The sequence below is a fragment of the Lycium barbarum genome, chromosome 8 (assembly GCF_019175385.1).
Source record: "Lycium barbarum isolate Lr01 chromosome 8, ASM1917538v2, whole genome shotgun sequence".
NCBI lineage: Eukaryota > Viridiplantae > Streptophyta > Magnoliopsida > Solanales > Solanaceae > Lycium > Lycium barbarum.
In genome coordinates, this window is record NC_083344.1 from 111,660,791 (window position 1) to 111,683,833 (window position 23,043).

Genomic DNA, 23,043 nt, shown 5'->3' on the forward strand with positions numbered 1-23,043 from the left:
TCAATCATGATCTTCTCTAAGCTAATCTCTTGCATTATTAAAAAAAAAAAAACTTTTTACACGCACCGAACTACGTTTGACCTGATTTCCTGTCGGATACAGGATACGTAGGCAGCCTATATAAGATCCGGTCTTATTTACTACAAATTTTAATATTCCCCAAACGAAGGAGCATGAAACTGGGACAATTTTGGAATGCAACCCAAGACATTTTTCAAAACATTCTAAAACTGGGGCAAATTTTTTAAAAGATATGCTGGAATTGGTAAGAATTAACTCAGAACCAAGCTTTGGCGTTTCGATATGAGTCAACTTTTTTCAAATAGCATGTTCTACTCCAATGCAGTTTTCTTTCTTCCGATTCATTCTCAATCGTCAGAGCTAAATAGCTGATGATTCATTTTCGTCCGTTCGTTCCTTTTATATGACTCAAGTCGTCTCTAATCTAGAGCCTGCTTAGTTAGATTACTTAAAAAAAAAAAAAGATATATATTTATTTTTTATGAAGCTTTTACTTCATGCACTGACATTTTATTTTGTTTAAGAAGTTTTACTTTTCTCTTTAAAAGGTTGTCTGGCATTGAACATTGTTTTGGCTGCGAATCTGCATTAAGGACGAGACTACAATGGCAGAGAGATTTGAAGCTTTCAACACCGGTATGGGTTTGGTGCAAGAACAAAACGATAGCAGGGGAAAGGTGGTTCGAAAAAATATTGTAGCCAATCTGGGAAATACCTTAAGCCTTCTTCCTAACACAACCTCAACTCCCAGCAACGTTTCCTTAGCCATTTCGCCTCACTTAGATCCTACCTATACCATTCCACAAATACCTTCAACCTACACTCCCGATCAAGTAGCGATAATTCCTAATCCTCAATTTTCCATAACCACCGCTCAATTCGAGAAAAGTAAGAAAAACGAACTGACAATATCCCCATACAGGAGGCCTGGAAAGGAAATCAAGTCGCTTTACCATGAAGATTTGGGAAAAGAACTCCACAATTTGAGGAAAGTCATTAATGAAGAGCTATGTTCAAGGAATTTCCAGATTTTGAAGTATGAAAATTTGTGTGTGCATCCAAACGTTGAGCTTCCGTCAGGGTACAAAATACCTAAGTTTAACACTTTCGATGGGAAGGGAGATCCCGTCGCTCATTTAAAGGACTATTGCAGCAGATTAATTGGTATTGGACATAATGAAGCCGTACGAATGAGATTGTTCATTCAAAGTTTATCAGGATCAGCACTCGCTTGGTACACTAAACAAGATTTTAGCAAATGGCTTACGTGGGAAGATATGACCCGCGGATTTGTAAAGCAATTCGAGTTTAACAATGGAGGCGATCCGCATATAGCCGATTTGCTCAGAGTAAAGAAAACGCCACATGTTTCTTTCCAAGAATATGCGATACGATGGAGGTTAGAAGCTTAAAAAATACATCCTCCATTGTCCGAGAGGGAATTGATCTCAACCTTCATCCAAATTCAGGAAGACTTATATTATGATAAGTTGCTCGGAGCTTGTGCACACAACTTCTCTGATTTGATTAGGATTGGTAGGGAACTAGAAAATGCCATTCAAGAAGGGAGAATTACAGATAGCTCAGCAACACAAGCCATTCACCAAACCTTCCAAGCGGAGATACTAGGAAATCTGCAAAGTGAAATGAAGGAAAACCAATTTGCTTCCGCGACTATGCATCAAGCGCAATGCCATAAAAGTCACCAAATTTTTCAATCTTATGCCACCATGCAATGTCCTCGTCAGCAAAACTCCCAGCAGGGCTACCAACGACAGTTTCACCAAGCACAATCAAGCTCTCAACATAAAAAGAAGAGGAAATCTTTTTGCTTCACTACTCTAAATGAACCATTGGCAAATATATTTAAGAGGTTGAGTGCTAAGGGTATTCTACAACCAAAGAAGGGATTTATACCTAAGCATCCACCGCCAAACTTTGATTTATCTAAGAGTTGTGCTTATCACTCAAACATTCAAGGACATGGCATTGAAGAATGTCCAGCACTAAGATTTAAGATTCAAAGCATGATTGAAAGTGGCAAGATAAAGCTACAACTAGAGCCTTCAACCGGAAATATTGCAAACACAAAGACAACTGTTGTTAAGGGTGATCCATCGAAACTGGCACCGAGGCATTTGAAAAGAAAGCGTGCAACAAGTCAAGCAGACTGACAGGGACATCATCTCGCCACTTGAGAATATCATTCTCCACATGCCCATCTTTAGGAGTAGCCGCTATCTTGTAATCTTTTCTAGACTTTTGTAATGAACTACGGTCGACCTGATTCCTATTAGTAGCAGGATACGTAGGCGCCCATGTTGGGTCCGGTCTCAATAAATAAAAAATTCCAATTTCCCCCCAAGTCGAACTGGAGAAATTTTGCAGACGGCTTATCCCAAGCCATATTCACATAATCAGATTTCCGCAATGGCATAGCAACGAGAAACAAAGATTCAAAGCCAAAGCTTCAATGTTCAACGCAAGGCAACCACTTTCTTTCATACTAACAAATTTTCTTTGAGTAATGCAGAACCGATTTTAGCTGCTCCTCAACGATAATGCACGGCATACGAATCTTAGCATCAAGAAAACCTCACGAAAGTCATGAAGCAAAGGGTGATTCAAGGATGATTCAAAATCAACACAAATTTCGAAACTCATAATTTTCTTTGAGCGCAGGAATTTTACTCATGGAAACACTTTAGCAAGGTGAAATATCGCCAAGGCTTCCAGTTGTGGAAGCCGAAGTATGCTTACAGCTTTGCAGGGACTGCGCACCGAGCGGTTTGAATCTTCCTACAACACGCACAAATATTATTGCTTTCAAATGCTCTGCGCATGCACTATTATTTTTAATACCATGCACCGCATATGCACTATAGCTTTGAATTTCCCGCACTGCATACGCACTACTGCTTTCAAATGTCTCGCACTGCAAAAGCACCGCACCTTCATTGCATTATTACTTTCAAATGCCCCGCAAAGGCACAGCATCATTGTTCGCAAACACACAGCATTCGGGTTCTTCCACCCTAAAATAGGATATCGGGTTCTTCCACCCTAAAATAGGATATCGGGTTCTTCCACCCTAAAATAGGATATCGGGTTCTTCGCCTATAATAGGACGTTTTTGGGCTCGACCGCCTTTCATATGATGCATGGGCTACGCACCGCCCTTTGTATCTTTTTCCTGTGTTGCCTGGGCCATGCACCGCCCTTTAAATTTTTCGCTTAAGGCTGCCCTTTGCATCGCTCTCATATATTGCTTGGGCCATGCACCGCCCTTTAAATTTTCTGCATAAGGCTGTGCACCGCCTTTCATGTTGCATAGGCTGCGCACCGCCCTTTGTAGTTTCCGCATAAGGCTGCGCATCGCCCTTTGAAAAATTTCTGCATAAGACATCGCACCGCACCTGCCCTGTCTTATTATTATTTTCAAATGCCCTGCGTGCGCTCGCAGCCACATTTCACCGCACTTGCATCGCTTTACTTCAATATTTATTTTACTGACTATTTTTATCTAGTTTAAAGTTTCGCAGGAGTTTTAGCATAACGTGGAACTATTTCTTCGGCAGCGAACTGGGGCAATACGTCGGGAAGGATAAGCAGACTTCCCGACGAGGGTCAAAGATCTACCTCGAACACTCGGCTCCAATTTCAAATTTTCCATTCGCGTTCCAGCACACTCAATTTTCAGAGTTCTATCCCAATACCCAGTGTCATCATAATTCGACACTGGGACAATATTTTGCAAAGATTCGCGCCAAATCGTGAGTTGCCAGCCATAAGTGTCGTAGCCATCCCAGAACTACACGCGGCCTGATTCTCGTGCAACCCGAGATATGTAGGCGATTCAAAGACCAGAGTTCGGCCGTAATTTTCTTTACCCTTAGTCCTCCGTAATCCTTTAGCCGGGACAAAATAGGCTACTAAGTCAACGTCTTTGCCCGACAACTCTTTTCATCATTACCGGGCAAAGAGGGACAAGTTGTTGACACCCAATTTTGTCCCGCCTCTCCTCCGAAATACCTATTTACGCTTCTAATATTTTTGGAAAAAAAATAATAATATATATTATGTTTACTATAGTTATTAGTCTCTTATCAATAACGGCGTTTTATTATTCTGTTACAACTATTATTATTATCATTACTATTATTATTATTATTATTATTATTATTATTATTATTATTATTATTAATAACTATTATTATTATTCTTAAATTATCATTATTACTAATTGTCATTAATTATTATTATTCTTGTTATTTCCATTATCATTATTATTATTATTGTTAATTACTAATCACTATTATCAACGTTATTTTTGTTATCAATTATTAATCATCATTATCATCGTTACTTTATTATTAATTATTGTCATTGTTTTATCAATAATTTTTATTTATTATTATTATTATTATCATCATTATTATTTCTTATTATTATTATCATTATTATTTTATTATTACCACTATTATTGTTATTGTTATTAACTTATTATCATTTTGTTATTGTCAATAATTTATTATTATTACTTTTTTATTATTAATTATTATCATCTTTATTATTATTATTATTAATTATTATCATTATTCTTATTGTTATTTTGTTATTAATTATCAATATTTGTTATCTACTATTATTATTATATCTATTATTATTTTTATCACCATTATCATCAACATTATCATTATTACCATTATCATTATTGTTATTAGCAGTATTACTACCGCTATTTATTTGCTGCTATTATTTAGTATTATTCAAACTTGCATTTCTCAACGTTTCTACCAACTTCCGCATACGCATCGCATTTACTTCACACATTTTAATGATAGCGTTTGTTATTAAATATTATTGCACGGTCATTGCAACATCATGTAATTTTATTATCCGGATCTTTTATAATCGCATATTTCCGTATTAGGTGATATTCTGGCACCATTAGTACATCGTTAATCAAAATGGGTCTTTTATTCAAATTTAGAAGCCAAACTATTTCTTGCACTCGGTCCGTATTTTGATTTACCGGATCCCAAATCAAAGTCCAATCAACTCATAAATATTTTGACCAGCCCATATTTTGACCCAAATTTTAGGACCAGTCCATGCTCTTAATTCAGCCCATTCATTTAATACCCAGTCCAAAAAAATAAATTGACCCAGCCCACAAATTTTCGGATCCGGCCCACCCCGTTCAAAATAAGGGAAACCCTTTTAGGGTTTCCCATCATTTTCTCCTTTTCCCGTCCGCCGCCCCTACTCCTCTCTCTCTCCTCTCCTCCTCTCTCTCATCTTCTCCGCTCCCTTCCTCTTTCCCCCCCACTTCTCCCTGTTCCTCTCCACTTACCCCTGTCCCCCACGCGTCTGTCACCCCATTCCCTTTTTGTTCCCCGCTCTTCTCTCTCTCCCGCTCCTCCTTCTCTCTTTCGTCAACACAAAGCAAAACCCTATAAATAGTGGCGGATTGAATCGTTTGAGGGGGTCTTGTTTTTGGGGAAAAAGGGCTGGAATCGCAAAAAAATCCCTTACAAAACCAGAGCTTGAATCGCAAAATCCCCCCCCTGAAATTAAGTTCTGAAACGTTTTTTTTAGTCATGAAATTCCCCAAGAACCAGGGTTGAAATCACAGAAATCCCCATAGAAAATACTAGTTCTTAGCAGTATCGTCTGATCTTGAGTCAAAATCCACACCATTTTTCTCTTCTGTTTTACCCTTGGCATCTGTTGGATTCAAGGGTATATAAATTCGGGATTCGTAGCGTTTCGAAGTAGATTTGAAGTGTTCCAGGCTATATCGAAACCCGCGCCCACTTCGCTGCGCCCGAAGAAGGTAATTCCCCTTCCTTCTTATCGTTTGCATTTTGTTCGGTTTCTGTAGCTATATGAAGTTAGTTATGTATTATATCAGCATATTTTATGATTAAGTGTGTTTTGTGTTGCTGTTTAATTCAGCCACTATGTGGCAAAGGTTAGATTAACTTCAGTTTTTGTTTACACATATCGTTCAAATTCCAGTCCTATGTTACCTTAAAAAAATATATAATTAGCTTGATTAAGTTTTTTTTTTGGGTTCAAATGCTAGTTTCTTTTCCGCTTTAGAATTTCATCCTGCCAATCTGTTTATATTTTGTGCAAACTAGTCTTTGTTTCAGTCCCGCTTGAAATGAAAAAGATTAGTTTTCCTTTTTAACTTAGTTGTATGAACATTCAAAGATAATTGTTTGGTTCTGTTTTGATCCCATTTGAATCAAGTTCGAAGCTTTTGAATGATTGTCCCCAAGTTCGAAGCCGTACTAGCATATAAGTTATTCAAGCCATCGTGTTATGGTGGTTCCTCATTCCCGTGAAGTTGTCATTATTTGCCAGCATTTTAGTTCCTAAGTTAAAGTCTACCTGGCCTGCTGATTATTTTTTTTGTTGTTCATCTTGATTATTGAAACAGTTAGTCTGAAACTGTTTTAGAAAGCTCAGAGATAGATAGATTGTTTGATTCTGTTTTGTTTGGTGAATTAATGTTATCTACTCCTTAAAGTCAGTAGGGTATTAACCGAGTCTAGAAACTAGTTCAAATATTCCAAGAGGATTAGTTTATAAGCGTTAGGGTGATCTTGAATAAACTCTTAAATTTAGAAGTTATTACTTGTAGAACTCATTGGCAGATTTGTAGAAATCCTTAAAGTTGTATCCTTCTTAGCTTAGTTTGATTGGTTCTTATCCTCAACCTTTGTGTCTAACCTCAAATGTGCTAGAAATTAGGGTCTTAAACGATAAATAAGATCCAAAAGAAAATTGTTTATGCCTACATCATGGCCATATCTGTTAATTCTCATAATCAAAGAATAGTGTGTACTCTTAGTTGCTATGTGGAAGAAGTTTTGAATTCCAACAAATATTCAAAATGAAGAACGTATGTTCTAATTATTATATATTCTTTGCAAAACACAACTTTATGTGAAGATCATTTGCTAATTGTTATTTCTCTCATTTTTTCTACATGTACACATCGGAGCAAACGGAGTCTTAATTCGTGACTTTATCAAAACAAAGTCTCAAGATGAGACTCGGCACATCCCTCCATATAGTCATCTCATGTCGCTATTCTTAAGTCACCTCGGGCAGGCGAAACTCGTTAGAGATCCCCTGCAACATTTTATTCTTTTTCTTATCATTCATTTCCTCTCATCCATTTTTATGATTGCTAATTTGTTTGTGGTTTGAAAGTATTTGTGTAACTTATGATTCACGTAGGATTAGAATGGGTAGATTTTCTCATTTAGGATTACCGCTCTGAACATTAAATACCTGTTTTTCACCATATAGAGTGCCATCATTCATATAATAATATTTTAAACTTTGTTAGCTATAAGTTATTTTTTTTCTTTTTTTTCTCAAAGCTATTTTCTTAAATTTAAACCTCAATTAATTAACCTAAGATTGGCCGGATAACCGTAGTTAACGGATTCTAAAGGATGCCTAACCCCTTCCCTTTAGGATAATATAGAACCCTTACCTAGAATCATACTGATTAAGCAGACTATTAACGGAGGTTTAGTTAGCTTTACCTTAGTTAATAATTTAGGTGCCCTAATTCACCTTAAAATCAATTAGGTGGCGACTCCTTAAAATAAACAAGCAATTTAGGAATCTCCAATATGTTGTACTCTACTTTAACCCGAGTTAAAATGGGGTATAACATATTGACTTCTTTGAAAACATATATCCATATAAAAGGGAATGTGAGTTGTCTAGCGAATAATCTAAATGACCTCGGGAAGAAACAAAGGAGAATATTCTTGACGAGGATAATCCAAGACGTAGAAAACGTCAAAGAACATCTGCTTCCTTTGGACCAGATTATCTAACATTTTTGTTGGAAAATGAGCCTCGAACTTTCAACGAAGCTATATTTTCATCGGAAGCTCAATTTTGAAAAGAGGCAATCAATAGTAAGATATAATTCATATTGAACAACCATACTTGGGAATTGGTTGATCTTCCCCCAGGGAACAAACCTTTAGGTTGCAAATGGATTTTCAAACGGAAAATGAGAGTTGATGGAACTATTGATAAATATAAGGCAAGACTAGTTGTTAAAGGGTTTAGACAACGAGAAGGTCTTGATTCCTTTGATACATACTCGCCGGTAATGAGGATAACATCTATTCGGGTGTTAGTAGCGTTAGCCGCCATGTACGGTCTTGAAATCCATCAAATGAATGTGAAAACAACCTTCTTAAATGGAGATTTAGAGGAAGAAATCTTACATGGAACAACCCGAAGGGTTTGTAATTCCCGGGAAAGATAAGAAAGTGTGTCGACTTGTTAAGTCTCTTTACAGACTAAAACAAGCACCCAAACAATGTCATGCAAAATTTGACCATACGATGCTGTCAAATGGATTCAAGATAAATGAGTGCGATAAATGTCTCTACATTAAGAACACACGGAACCACGTCATTGTTTGTTTGTACATGGATGATATGTTGATAATGAGTAACGACAATGCTAACATAAATGCTACTAAGAGCATGCTTGCTAGTAAGTTTGATATGAAAGACTTAGGAGTTGCCGATTTAATTTTGAGAATTAAATCCATAAGACTCCTCAAGGTCTAGCATTGTCTCAATCTCATTATATTGAAAAAATACTTGAACATTCAAGTATTTGAACTTTAAAATTGTAAAGACACCAATTGATGTCAACCTTGCTCTTGCTAAGAATAAAAGTGGAAGTCATTCTCAATTGGATTATGCCAGAGTGTTGGGAAGTTTGATGTATATCATGAAACTCTACTATATTGCGTGTGCTATAAGTAAACCGAGTCGCTACACTAGTAATCCCGACCAAAATGATTGGCTGACAATGAAACGAGTTTTGGGGTATTTGAAATATACTTAAAACTTTGCTTTGCATTATAATAGCTATCCTGCAGTTATTGAAGGATACAGTGATGCAAATTAGATCACCAAATCAACTGAAACCAAATCCACAAGTGGATACATTTTTACCATTGGTGGAGGAGCAGTGTCTTGGAAGTCTTCCAAACAGACATGTATCACCCGCTCTACAATGGAGTCTGAGTTCATAGATCTTGACATAGCCGGTGAAGAAGCTGAATGGCTCCAAAATTTCTTAGAAGACATTTCGTTTTAGCCCAAACCGTTGGCTCCGATATGCATACATTGTGATAGCCAAGCGGCAATAGGAAGGGCTGGGAGCGTTATGTATAACGGAAAGTCTCGTCACATACGACGAAGAGATAATACCGTTAGACAACTACTCTCTAGTGGAACTATCACAATTGACTATGTTAAATCAAGAGATAATGTGTCAAATCCAGTAACTAAAGGCCTAACTAGAGAGGTGGTTGAAAGATCATCGAGGGGAATGAGACTACGGCCGAGGACAAGTTATCATGGAGGTAACACTACCTAGAAAATTGGAGATCCCAAGATCTAGGTTCAAAGAGATCAAACAAAGTCATTGATGACGGTTCAACATTGTCAAAATAACTTTTTTTTTCCGTCCATTCTCGTGATGAGACAATGTTCAGAACCAGGATGAAGCATAAAGGATTCTTAATGGTTTCTAAGTTGGATACAGGGTATATCAAATGGTGTATCTACGAGATGACACATTTAGGAATCACCTATGTAAGTGTGAAGTGAAAGCCGCTTCAAGGAGAATTCTGTAAGGCTAATTCTCTACGCACTTATCAACCAGACAGTGTTCATGGCTGAAACGAACAAAACAATGAGAACCAAAGACAGTTAAAGGGTTAATTGTGTGACATATGGTTGTCTAGGTATACACCAAAGCTCGACGGTTCAAAGATATCAAATCTACTGATTAACCGAGTATATCCGATATATGTTCATTATGGAAAGTTCAAAGAGAAATCTACTTATCCAGATGCGATTAATCCTTGCTTACGAATCAAAAGTTTTTTCTTTATGCGTTTTTTTTTCATAATATAGTCATTCCTCATTCATGTGGGGGATTGTTGGGATTAAAGACCCATTAAGTGGTTGGGCTTTAAATTAAAGTGGTGTGAATGAGAAATGGAGGGAAATGAGTGCAAAGGCACTTTTTGTAAATGCACTTTGTCCCACATAAGTGAGGGAAAACATTTGTTATGTGCTTATATAGAGAGACACTTCTTGTAGCTCTTAAAGAGTTGAGAAGAAGGTCTCCCCTCGAGCCGTCGTCGTATCTAATCTTTTTAGACTAAATTTATTTAATTCAATTTTCCAATGGTCATTTTTTTATTTTTCATTTTCGGAAAAGGCAAGCCCTTTCTGAACAGGCACCATACCTGTTCTAAACAAGTATTTCCACCCAGAACAGTGGCTATATAAACAGAGGCAATGCCTCATTTTCTGCATTGAAATTTTTTGCACTTTGCATACTTTTCTGTAAACAAAACTATATCGAGTCCTGCTGTGATTTGTCGCCCAATTTGAGTTCGACGAAGTTGTACACGTTTGAGATACCGCTACTTCTGCGACAGGTATATCCGTTTTATCCTGGGAGGAAGTAATCCATAGCCTCGGGTACAGTGAGGGGATTAAATTCCTTAAGGACACACAATGAATTCTGTGAGCTCGAATATTTTCTAATTTCTGTCTTCAACGTTTTTTGCTTTCTTCAAAATAGAAACTGCTTTTAGTAATTTACTAATTTGAACACAGTTTGCTAACAACAATTTCTATCTCAAAGTCTAAGCTATGTCCTGGTTAATCATCATGAAGATGAGTGAAAAACTGTTGTTGATTTCTTAAGAAGGGAATAGGTAAGAAGGACAGAATCAAATAGTCACATGGAAATATAATATTACCTTTTCATTTAAGTAAACTTATTTGATTTAGTATAAAGGTTAAAAGCAGACTTCTCCGGAAAAAAAATATCATAAATTTAAATTTTTTGAAACTTGTGGCTTTAAAATTGTCATAATATTGTGTGCCATAAAAACTTGTTATTAAGGTTAAAATTGAAAGGTTTCAGTTAAATTATTTGCAAATAAATAAAGAAATTTGCCCCTCTTTTCTTTTGATCTAGCACCATATGGCACTCTTCTCTTTTGATCTACCACCATATTCCCTTTCTCTTTTGATCGTGTTTTATTGTTGCTATTTTTTGTTATAATTTTTATTTATTTATGTGAATATTTTTTGTTATAATTTTTATTTATTTATGTGAATTACTTGAGTAATTCTGATGCATAAAAATGGAATTAGCATGCAACATTGTGAATCCATAGCCATCCTTGAATTCAAAGATGCAAAAATTGTTTACTTTTGAAAAACATACAGAAGTCTTATCTCAAAACTTTTACCTTTTCTATCTACATTTTCATTGTTCATTTATAATTTTTTATTGTTTACAAACTTAGTTGTCAAGAATATTAAGTACTTCATATTCAGTAGCAAGACATTGATCATACAATTAAGACTAATTTCTAAATTTTGTGGAAACAATAAAGCAGAAGTTATTTTATATCTAGGAAACTAATTTTTTTTCTTCTGGCAACATACATTCTATGGTACTTTATCAGGTAAACTAACATATGTGAATAAATGAACTTTTTATACTCTTGAAAAGAAGATAAATTGATACGAATAAATCTTAAAAGTTAATCTTAGCCAAATGGTTAAAAATGGCGTTAAGAAAAAAATCGATAAACGGTACATGGATGGGATTTTTTCAAAACATAAATGGATAAGATTGGGCGTGATTATTTTTTGAATTTGTGTTAAAACATAATTTCTCTTATTGATTGTGATTAGTTTAAAGTAAAAATATTAATAGATCTTAGATGTGGATCTAATGCATTCTTCTATATATAATAGAAGTTCATAGCAAATTATACTTATGTTATTCATGGGTAAGACTAGAATAACGAGAACAACCTTTTTAAAAATAATGTATTTGTTTCAATACCATTATTTTCTTAAATAATTATTTTGTAAAACGAAAAGAAACAAAAGAACAAGCCAAATATGGTTATATGGTATGGAGGTGAAAAAACAAACACTGGCGGCGCCTTTAATTATAACAAAATAATCATGAAGATATTTATATTTCAGACTAACTTAAAATTATAATTCAAAACTAAAGTATGATACTGTTTGGATTATAAATGAAAATGTTAAATGAAAATTAAACTATTATTGTAGGAAAAATATTGTACAGAAATTAGGCAGAGACAACGTGACAATATATAGATTTTGAATCAAGGAAAGATAAAGCAAGCTATGAATAATACTAAAACAATATTAAAGATAAATCTACATAATAAAAGAATCTGTTCAATATAATAAAAGTTTAAAAGCATATCAACAGTTTATATCGAGAGTAAGAAAATATATACTCATCATCTAAATTGTATCAAAAAGGATTTAATGATCAATATATTAAACCAAGAGGTAAGTTAATAAAGCGTCACATGACAATGACAATGTGGTAACACTAATAGTGCTATAATGATTGACAAGGAACAAAAAAAAAAAAATCAGTTTTACAAATATAAAATGATAGAATTTATTTGAATTTGAAATAATTTTTTCTTGAGTTATGATAAGAAAAGTCGTACTATGGTTTATTTATCAGTATAATATAACGTAACAGAAAGCTTAATAAATAAACCAAAAACCAAAAATATGGAATAATGAAAAACTTACCAGAAACAGATTAAATTATAATTAAGTTTGTCAAATAATTAATTTCAATTACTAAAATTAAAGCTCAAATTTATGTTGACAATAAATGAGAAGGAAAATATATACTAAATGAAAAAAACAAAGAAATTAAAATATCACAGTAAGAAAAATATTATATTTTTGATCATATGATAATTCGTTTTATATATTTTAGATCAATCATCATGATTGTATAATAACACGAGTTTAATCATCACAAGACATGAAAATTGATTTTATTGAAACCAAAATATCTAGAAAATTGTTTGGAGAAAAATGGTCATTCCGATAATGATTTTGTCTCCATATTGTCCATGAACAATTTATATAAAATGACCCTGTCTCCATATGATTCATGAGCAATTTATAAATTCAAGCCGTCAATTTCCAATTGCTTAGTGTTTTTTATGATCATTAGTAAAAGTCAATAGGATTATTTCGAGGTAGTACCGGGTCACTCAACTATGTGTAATGATTTCTTAAAGTCATATTTCTTTTATTTGTAACAAAAGGTCACCCGATTTTTCCTTTATCACTTCAAAGGTCACCCAATTAATATTTGTTCAATAAAATATGACATGACATTTACATTTAATTCAGACCACAAGAACTTTTTTTTTTCTCAGTCCACATGGCAATGACCCCACCCGACCTGAATTCATAACTCAAATTAATCATTATTAAACCTATTCTCTCTTAATTAAAATAAAATTTCAAGCTCTGAGAAAAAATTGGCCCATCATTTAATTAAAAAAAATAATCTATTTTAACATTACTTACCATGTCTCTAATTTAAATTAGTAAATCAGTCCTGCATGAGGAAAATCACTTATGCCGTAGTCTGTGAATATATGAGAGAAGGAAAAAAAAGACGACAAGATTTTAATAAAATGATGGGTTAATTTTTTTCCCAGAAAGAGTGAAACTCTATTTTAATTAACATAGAATAGGATTAATTTGGATTATGGGTTTGAATCGGGTCATGTCTTGTTGCCATGTGGACTGAGGAAAAAAAAAGTTCATATGGACTAAATTAAATATCATATCATATTTTGTTGGTCAAATATTAATTGAGTGACTTTTGAAGTGATAAAAAAGAAGTTGGGTGACCTTCCATGTTAGTATCTCGGATTATTTGTAATGAAACATGTTTTATAAATGAATAATTTTATGATTTCTCACAAGTGACAAGTAAAACTAAATTGAAGAATTTTTTGATGATGAAAAAACAAATAACAAATGAAGTCCAAATTTAGTAAATAAAGACGTTTAATTTAATTTGACATTATTAAATAAATAGTCATTTAATTATAATCCATTCTTACCTGTTTTAAATCATGGTTGTTAGTATCACAAATCTATATATAATATAAAGCTAGGCATAGACAAGGTGATGTGGCACCTCTCTATGACCTAGAATGCTATTTATCTTTTCTCTGATTTTTTTGGATTTTCTTTCATTTTAAAATCAATATGCTATCTACTAAATAATTTAAAACCCACTCTCTTAATTCTCTTAATTACACCTCTTAATTATTTTAATACACCTTTACCTCCACCTCTCTATCCGTTTGTTTTCGTTAGCTGTCATTGTAACTGTTTTCTTTTTTAATTCTTAATCAATAGAGCATAAGATCAATTCTTCTGCTATTTAAGTTGGACAAAAGAACGTTGCAAATGATCTTCCACTTGCATTTTGTTCATCCAATTAAATTCTTGCATATGATAGAGTCATATTTTATTCTTTAATTCTGCCAACGATTTGAGGGAGTAATATTATTTTCTGCTGGATTATTTTGTTTCCCTACATTGTTGTTTTGTTTGTAATATAATTAGTTTGATTTGTTTTATTACAGATCTTTCTGTTTATTTTTTGTGCTATTGCAAATTTTGATTGTTGCATTTTTTCCCCGTTCCATGATCTAGCAAAAGTATAGGAACTATGATTCAATTAAATATGCTTCGATTTTCTTCTACCATTTATCAAAATTAATATTATGTACCCGATTTTTTTTTTCTATTTTGTCCGCTTATAGGATGAAGAAGTTTCCTTGAGTTCTTAGGTAATTCAAGCAGAAGTAAAATATAGACAGAAGAGACAAGGTAAATACGAAGTCGTTTGTGTAATGTTATAATCTCAAATAGTTACAAATGCAATTCCATACTTCATTTTCGTCTTTATGTAGATTTGCGGTAATTTTATGTTCAAAAGGAAGAAGGAAGATAAAAGGTGGTTGTAGCAATGGAAGGTTGTAAAATCTGCTTATTTCAATCATTATGGTGTATCCTTTAACTATTAGTAGTTATTCTTTTTCCAAAATACTCCGTCGCTCTTTGAAAAACTAAAATCACAATCAGACCATTTAATTTGGTAGTACATATATTTTGCTGAAATAATTTCTTTGTTCTGTCATAGGTGATAAGTTTTAATATATTTTAGGTTTAAGTGATGGTTTAATAGAATAGTGATTATTTATGATTTTATCTTCTAAAAATATTTAATTGAAATAAATAAATAAAAACTTAACCTTTTTAGTTTTGTTTAAGAAACTAATCCAAATAATTGTATTCTCAAAATTGTTATAAACTAAAAGTACAAGACAACAAGAGTATCCCACGGTGACAACCGACAAACATGTTCTGGTGTGAGAGATATAAATGAATAATGAAAACTCAAATATTTTTGAGTGTTGAATTGTTTAAGAAGTATTTTTGTATATGCAATAAAATAATTGTAATTATATATTGAATTTACATTGCTCTCCTCCACTTGGGCATAGACAAATTTGACATTTTTATGAAAAATGAGCGGGTAGGGAATTAAGAAGGAAAATGAAAAACATAGAGAAAAAATAAAAGGAAAACTGATAGGACTAAATATATACGAGATTCTTACGATTTGACTCAGTGAATTTCATATTATATTTTTTCAGTTTTACTTTATTTTTACCTTTCATTCTTCTTTTGTTGTTGTTATTATTAGTTTAGAATGAAAAATAGAGAAAAATATAAAAGTAAGTGTCAAAAAATAAATTAACATAAAATGTTAAATTTGATCTTTTAGATCTGAAGCCAACAAAAGTTTTTAGATAAAAAAATGTCTATAAAACTTATATGTACGTATACTTTTTCATTTCTCTATTTTAAAAAATTTGATAATGGAAAAAACTCAGTTCATCTAAATTTACTTTTTAATAAAGAATATTATACCACCAAAAGATGTGGGGTAGCCGATAGAGTGCTCCTCCCTTAAGCAGAGTTTCAGGTTTGAGCTCTGGATATAAAAAAAATCCTTGCTAGGGAGCGCTTTTCCCCGAATGGGGCCTTACGCAGCTTAATCAAACTCCAATATAAATACCGAACACTCGACGAGAAACAAAAAAAAAAGAATATTATAACTTTTAAATAATTTTGAGAAAATTTATAATTAGATCAGTTATATCCTTTACATATTAATGTCGTAGTTGTACCGCGCGAAGCGCGGGCTACTTCACTAGTTATTAATTACTACGACATTTCAGTTTCATCCAAAACGATCAAGGTCGTGTCCAATATAATCACATAGAATTGAACAGAAAAATTGATACTTATTTTACTTTATTTTAAACTTTAAATTTTTATGTGAAGACATATTCTTATAGTCATAGGCTTATTATGACATTTTAAACGAAACTTTTAAAGGTACTTTTGACATGTGAACATAACAATTTTTTTATTTTCTAATTAAATTTCGTGCACAATAAATATAGACAAAATATAAAATGAAACAGAGTAAGATCTTACAAATATTGTCCAGTACTGTATTTATTTGTTTATTGTGGGTTCTTGGGATCTAGTTAATGGAACATGTGGAAGAAACAGAGAGGAAATGGACAAAAGAGGAGATGGCTAAGATCCTGCAAAAAGGCAGGGAGTTTAATGTGAGCTTCATCTTTTTCGCTTATTTTTTAATTTATTTATACAAAGCAGAGTTTTTTTTTTTTTTTTTTTTTTTTGTAATTTAAAACAAAGGTGTGAGTTAGATTGATGCAGTCAGCACACTTAGAGCCCGTTTGGATTGGCTTATAAGTGCTTATAAGTAACTTATAAGCTGTTTTCAGCTTTTTTGAGTGTTTTGCTGACCAGCTTAAAGTCATTTTGTGCTTAAAATAAGCTCAAAAAAATAATTGAGCCCATTTAACTTAGCTTATCTAAAGCAGCTTATAAGCTGAAAACAGTTTATAAGCCAAAAAAAATAAGTTAGACTATCCAATTTATTTTTTTTAGCTTATAAGCTGTTTGCAGCTTATAGACATAAACTCATCCAAACAGGTTCTTAATCACTGAACACTGTAAGGGAAGGGACAGCTCTACGACGAGTTAATCCCACGGCTGTACTTTCCCTGTTTAATTTAATTTGAATGATAATTTGCGCTAAATATTTTTTTTATATAGGTTAAAGATAGATATTTTTATCTGAAGTAAGTATACATTTTTACTTGTAAAAGTCTGGTTATTCTAATGATCTTTTTATGATTACGGAAAAGTATTTTTTGCTGATTATTGACGGTAATTCTTACTTTCTCTGTATTTGATAATAATTTAATTTTAAACTTCACCTTTCACGCTTAACGAGATAATCTATAATCGCACAAATATCTTTTTCTTATTTTAGATCACAAAATTTAAAAATCTTCTTTTAATTATTAAATTTCGTGTTCTATTAAATTTTATCACATAAATTGAGCCGGAAGGAGTACAATTTAAGCGAATATAAATATTTTATCTAGGACATGCAATATCTTTTTTATGTTTGGTGGTATGTAAGCTCGGTGTATGTTGGACAAAAAAGCTGACATTTTGAGAACCACCCCTGTGGAAGCTACTGCTAATGATCAGACCACCAGTCTAGAGTTTAACCTGGTGAATTTTCCTGTTTTGTCTGCAGTAACCACTAAAAATACTTATGGGTCTTTGAGTAAAGGGAAATGTGAGACTACTTCTTTACATGTGGATAGAGGTGGAACAACTTTAACTGCTTAACATGACCTGGCTATTTTGGAATATTAGAGGTATTAATAAAAGGTATAAACAGAAAGAGTTTAAGAAGTTTTTAGTGAATAAAAGGATCAAACTAGTTGGCTTAATTGAAACTAGAGTAAAGAAGCATAATGTGAAGAGTAGAATGAAGAATATAGCTGCAGGATGGGAAGTCCTGACCAACTATCAATATGCTGCCAATGGTAGAGTTTGGGTTCTATGGGATCCAAATTGGTTTGAGGTTAACTTTATTCAGGCCACTGCACAGCTGATCCATTGCGAAGTTAGGGACAAAACATCTGATGAGAAGTGTCATTACAGTGGTTTATGGGTTTAATACTGGTGAACAGAGAAGGACTTTATGGCAAGACCTGGAAACTATATCGTTGGGTGTCACCTGCCCCTGGTTAGTTACTGGGGATTCCATCCTCTGGCAATTATCGACTCGGGAATGAACGAAGTCGCTTCACTTCAAAGTAGAGGTTTGTGGTAACGGTGGACTGACAGATCAGCTCCAAGGCCTGAGTGCCTAGGTTGCAGTGGTAAGAGTCGTTGCCGATGAGTTCCAGCTGCGAGAGTCTTTAATGTTGTGTTACATCTGAATGATAGACTCTTTGGCAGTCCAGTGACCCTCCATGAGTAACAAGACTTCTCGGGTTGCATACAACAATGTGGAATTCATGAGCTTCCTTGGCAAGGAGACTATTACAGATGGTCTAACAAACAATTGGGTACTGAGAGGATTACCAGCAGAATTGACAGGTGCTTTGGCAATTTTGATTGGATGCTTAAGTGGGGTCAAATTACCATACAATATGACCTACCTTTCATTTCGGATCATGCTTCCATGCTGCTCAATCTAAAACATAATACTCTGCCTAAACATGCCTCCTTTAAATTCTTCAATATTTGGGCCGACCATGTTGATTTTCTACAGATTGTTGGTAATAAATGGGAAGGGAGGAAATCTGTCAACCCTATGCAAAATGTATGGCTTAAGCTGAAGTCTTTGCAACCAGCTCTGAGAGCTCTCAACAATCAGGAATTCAAGTATATTAAATTTAAAATTGAGAGGACTAGGGAGGAGTTGGAAGTCTTGCAAAGGAAAATACAAGTTGATGACAGCTTACTTTTGCAAGAAAAACAGGCTATTGTGAACCTTGAGAAATGGTCTTTGATAGAGGAAAGTGCCCTCAAACAAAAGTCTAGGGTGAAATGGGTGAAGCTGGGAGACTCTAACAATAAATACTTTGTTGCGGTATGCAAGGAGAAACCATAGGAACCAAATTCTAGAAATTACTTCCCTTACTAGTACTAAGCTATGTGACCCAGTGGAGATCAAGGAAGAATTTATCAAATTTTATAAAAGCTTAATGGGATCCTCAGCAGGAGCATTGCCAGCAGTGTGTAAAGATACCATGAAACGGGGCATGTACTTAACCAACAACAAAAACTTGCTCTATGTGCCGAAGTGACAAAAGCTGACATTTTCAATGCATTACAAGCTATAGGGGATGACAAAGCTCCAGGTAAGGATGGTTACAATGCTCTCTTTTTTAAAAAGTCTTGGCCTATTGTTAAAACTGACATCATAGCAGCAGTTAAGGAGTTCTTTAGAAGCAGTAACCTTTATACTCCTATAAACTGTACCATTGTTTCTCTTGTTCCCAAAACTCAGTGTCCTACTACTGTGAAGGAGTTTAGGCCGATTGCTTGTTTTTCTGTCTTGTATAAAATCATAGGCAAGATTTTGGCCAACAGACTACATGAGGTAATTGGTTCTGTCATTTGTGATGCCCAAGCTGGATTTATTCCTGGTATAAATATTGCTGATAATATAATTCTTGCACATGAGATAATCAAGGGTTATAGTAGGAAGCATATTTCTGCAAGGTGTATGATCAAAATTGACCTTCAAAAGGCCTATGATTCTATGGAGTGGGTCTATTTAGGGAAAGTAATGACAGAACTGGGTTTCCCTCACATGTTTGTTGCTTGGTTGCTTAATTGTGTCAAGACTGTGAGTTACTTTATAATTGTCAATGGTGAGCACACTCCACCCTTTCCAGCAGCTAAGGGACTAAGACAAGGGGACCCCATGTCCCCTTTCTTGTTTGCTATAGCTATGGCATTTCTGAGTAGAAGTCTGAATAATCTGAAGGGTAGCAAGGAGTTCAAGTTTCACCCTCAGTGTGCCAAACTTGGTATCACACACCTATGCTTTGTTGATGATCTATTGCTTTTTTCTAGGGGTGATTTGAAATCAGTACTGGCTTTACATCAATGTTTCATGAACTTTTCAAATGCTTCTGGCCTTCAGGCTAATCTGGGTAAAAGTTCAGTATATTTTGGAGGTGTTGATCAAAGGATGAAAGATCAGATTTTGCAGCAGCTAGGTTACTCTTTGGGTGTATTGCCTTTCAAATATCTTGGAGTCCCTTTATCTACCAAGAAGATGACCATTATGCAGTGGCTTCCCCTTGTAGAAAAGATCACTGCTAAAATCTCCACCTGGATAGCTAAGAAATTATCATATGCATTGAGGGTGCAACTGGTCCAATCTGTACTATTTGGGGTGCAAGCCTATTGGTCACAACTATTCCTCATCCCATCAAAGGTAATCCAGCTGATTGATGGCTACTGTAGGAGTTACATCTGGTCAGGGGAAGGTGTGATCACAAAGAAAGCTTTAGTGGCTTGGGAGTATATGTGCAGTCCTAAATCAGCAGGTGGTCTGAATTTGGTTCACCTGAGAAAGTGGAATCAAGCTGCTATGACAAAGTTGTGCTGGGATTTGGCCCATAAAGCGGATAAGTTATGGGTCAAATAGATTCATACATACTATATAAAAGGCCAGCTTTTGAGGAACTGTCCAATCCCTAAAACAACCAGTTGGATGACAAGGAAAATCATAGGGGCCAGAGATACCATGCTGCAGACTTCTATTAATTCACGACATAACTTGATCAAATCTGTCTATCTCCAGTTGCGAGGTAATTTGCCTAGAATAGCATGGAAGTGTATAATGTTTGGTAACCAAGCAAGGCCAAAAGCATGTTTCACACTATGGCTTGGTCTACAACAAAGGTTGTTAACTGCTGATAGGTTGTTAAAATGGGGTCTTGAGGCTACAAAGATATGTGTCTTATGCAACCGAGTGCCTGAAAATCACGAGCACCTGTTCGTCCTCTGTCCAGTTGCAAGGACACTATGGGCAAGAATTTTGACATGGAGCAATAAGGGGATGTTCAATGTAGTCCACTGGGAGGATTTTATGAAGTGGAGCGTTGCCAGTAGCAAGGGCAAAGGTCAACAAGCCCAAATTTGCAAGATGATTATTAATGCTGAAGTGCTTCACACACTGTGGAGAGAGAGGAACCAAAGAATCTTTGAAAAGAAAAGTGTCACAGTGGAAAGATTAGCCAAGGATCTAGCATATGTTTGCACTGTTCGTGCACCAACTGGCAGCCAAGTTTTAGTTCAAAATTTTTCTTTTTAGCTACTGTTGTTTGATCCTTAGGAGTTCAAGTGCCATGTATTTCTGAACCTAGCAAGCTGTGTTGGCTAGCTAATTATGTAATGTTTCATGGTAATTAATGGAAAGTTGTTGGTTACCAAAAAAGAAAAGGATATATTTGCACTATTTGTGTAAGGGCAAGAGTATATTTGCACCATTTTGTAACGGTAAGGGTATATATACCCCACTTTTTTAACGGGGGTAAATCTGCTCTAAATCGCAAAGTTGAGTGGTATATTTGCATCTTTTCCCATTCCAATATAAATTATCACCAACCATATTTTTACTCATTTTATTCAACAAAACAAGAAATTAAAGAGGAGGTCTTTCCAAATTGCTTCTACCCTAATGTTAACCAAAGTCAATCATCAAGCTCCGATTATTATCAACCGTCGGATGATGTCCAATTAAAGCAGCATTCTCATCAGAGCGTACGATAATGAGATATCATCTACCCTTCTTGTATTACTGATACTACTGATTGTAGTTTGGAGATGGAGATAGAACGACGGTGGGTTCTGTTGATTTAGTTCCTTTTGACCTTTGAAGTACTATTGATTTTTCTCAAAAATTTGTTTGTACTCTATTTTTTTTTTTTAAAACATTACGTTGACGTGGAATTTACAGCGAGGTGTTACATGCTTTGACATGAAAAAATCGTTTTAATTACTAGATTTTTTCTTTCCACGTAATTGTCGGCCCACTTTTAATTACATTTCAATCGATCTTGTACGTAATCCCTATATATATATATATTGTTTATATAGGTCAACTTGCTCGCCCGTGGAATTTGGAGATTGAAAATATATGTAGTGTGAACAAGAAAGTTGGAGGTGCTAAACAATGTTGCCTCCAAGTTCTATTTAATTAGTCAAAACATCTTATTAATAAAATCAAAATATCATCATCACCATGTAGTTGTGGTCGTCATCACCCCACCTCCATCACTGTAAAAGACAAACGATATTATTATTAAGTTTTTTTTTTGAGTGAATAAAAAACAATTGGTCAGATTATTTATGAAAGAGACCTGGATTGGAAGTGAGAAAGGCGGAATTGAATATGATCAGTAGTTATAACATCACTTAAACCAAAATTGAGACACCGACTTTATTCCTTCCAAACAACTGAACAAGTAATGTGCAAAGAATGGAAAATCTCACTATTTGATTTGTTAATTCTTATGGTTAATAGTTTAATTAAGTGTGAACATCTAGTGAGAATAAGTATTTATCTTAACTTACCTAATACTGGCTAGATATAAAAACTCCTATTAGTGGAACACATCTCTCGATTCATATGGATACATTTGCAACCGTTGGTAAAGGCCAGCCTTTGCCTGTTTGCCATACTACTTTTCTCTAGTTTAAAATCAATGTACTGTCAATGTATAATGTTTTATATTATTAGGTTTAAGTTCACTTACAATAATAAGTAAATTTTCATAACAAGCCGGATATAATAGCTTAAAAGATAAAAAAATAACTTGCTACAACAGGTTAAATTATCTTGATGGTATAAAATTCTCGATACTGTCAGAATCTATGACTTAAATTTTTTCTTTTCTCAACTTCAATAATTTCCTTAAATATAAATTAAAATTATACATCAATAGTATACTTTCTTTTACAATATTAATGCAATTTAACTGGTTATAATAAGTTTCACTTTATCATATTATGAAAAGTTACACATGATCAGGGGTGTATCCCATGAATAAGCTAAGTTTTGGCCTATATACATGTGTGTTAAAATATTCACTAAATATGTGTAACTGAT

General features: G+C 34.1%; 2 protein-coding genes across 2 annotated transcripts; both read left to right on the forward strand.

Moving 5' to 3' along the window:
* Positions 1–626: 626 nt before the first annotated feature.
* Positions 627–2,195, forward strand: LOC132608127 (uncharacterized). Its single transcript, XM_060322203.1, has 2 exons — positions 627–1,370; positions 1,491–2,195. The coding sequence occupies exons 1-2, from the start codon at positions 627–629 to the stop codon at positions 2,193–2,195; spliced, it is 1,449 nt and encodes a 482-aa protein (XP_060178186.1).
* Positions 2,196–20,772: 18,577 nt separating this feature from the next.
* On the forward strand, positions 20,773–21,246 carry LOC132608128 (uncharacterized). Its single transcript, XM_060322204.1, has one exon. The coding sequence runs from the start codon at positions 20,773–20,775 to the stop codon at positions 21,244–21,246; it is 474 nt and encodes a 157-aa protein (XP_060178187.1).
* Positions 21,247–23,043: the final 1,797 nt, after the last annotated feature.

What these genes read in the sequence shown, in the direction of transcription:
- LOC132608127 (XM_060322203.1), top strand. Translation starts at nt 627, where the DNA reads ATGGCAGAGAGATTTGAAGCTTTCAACACCGGTATGGGTTTGGTGCAA. An exon ending in ATATAGCCGATTTGCTCAGA is followed by an intron (nt 1,371 to 1,490) that starts GTAAAGAAAACG and finishes ATCCAAATTCAG; the next exon opens with GAAGACTTATATTATGATAA.
- LOC132608128 (XM_060322204.1), top strand. Translation starts at nt 20,773, where the DNA reads ATGTTTGGTAACCAAGCAAGGCCAAAAGCATGTTTCACACTATGGCTT.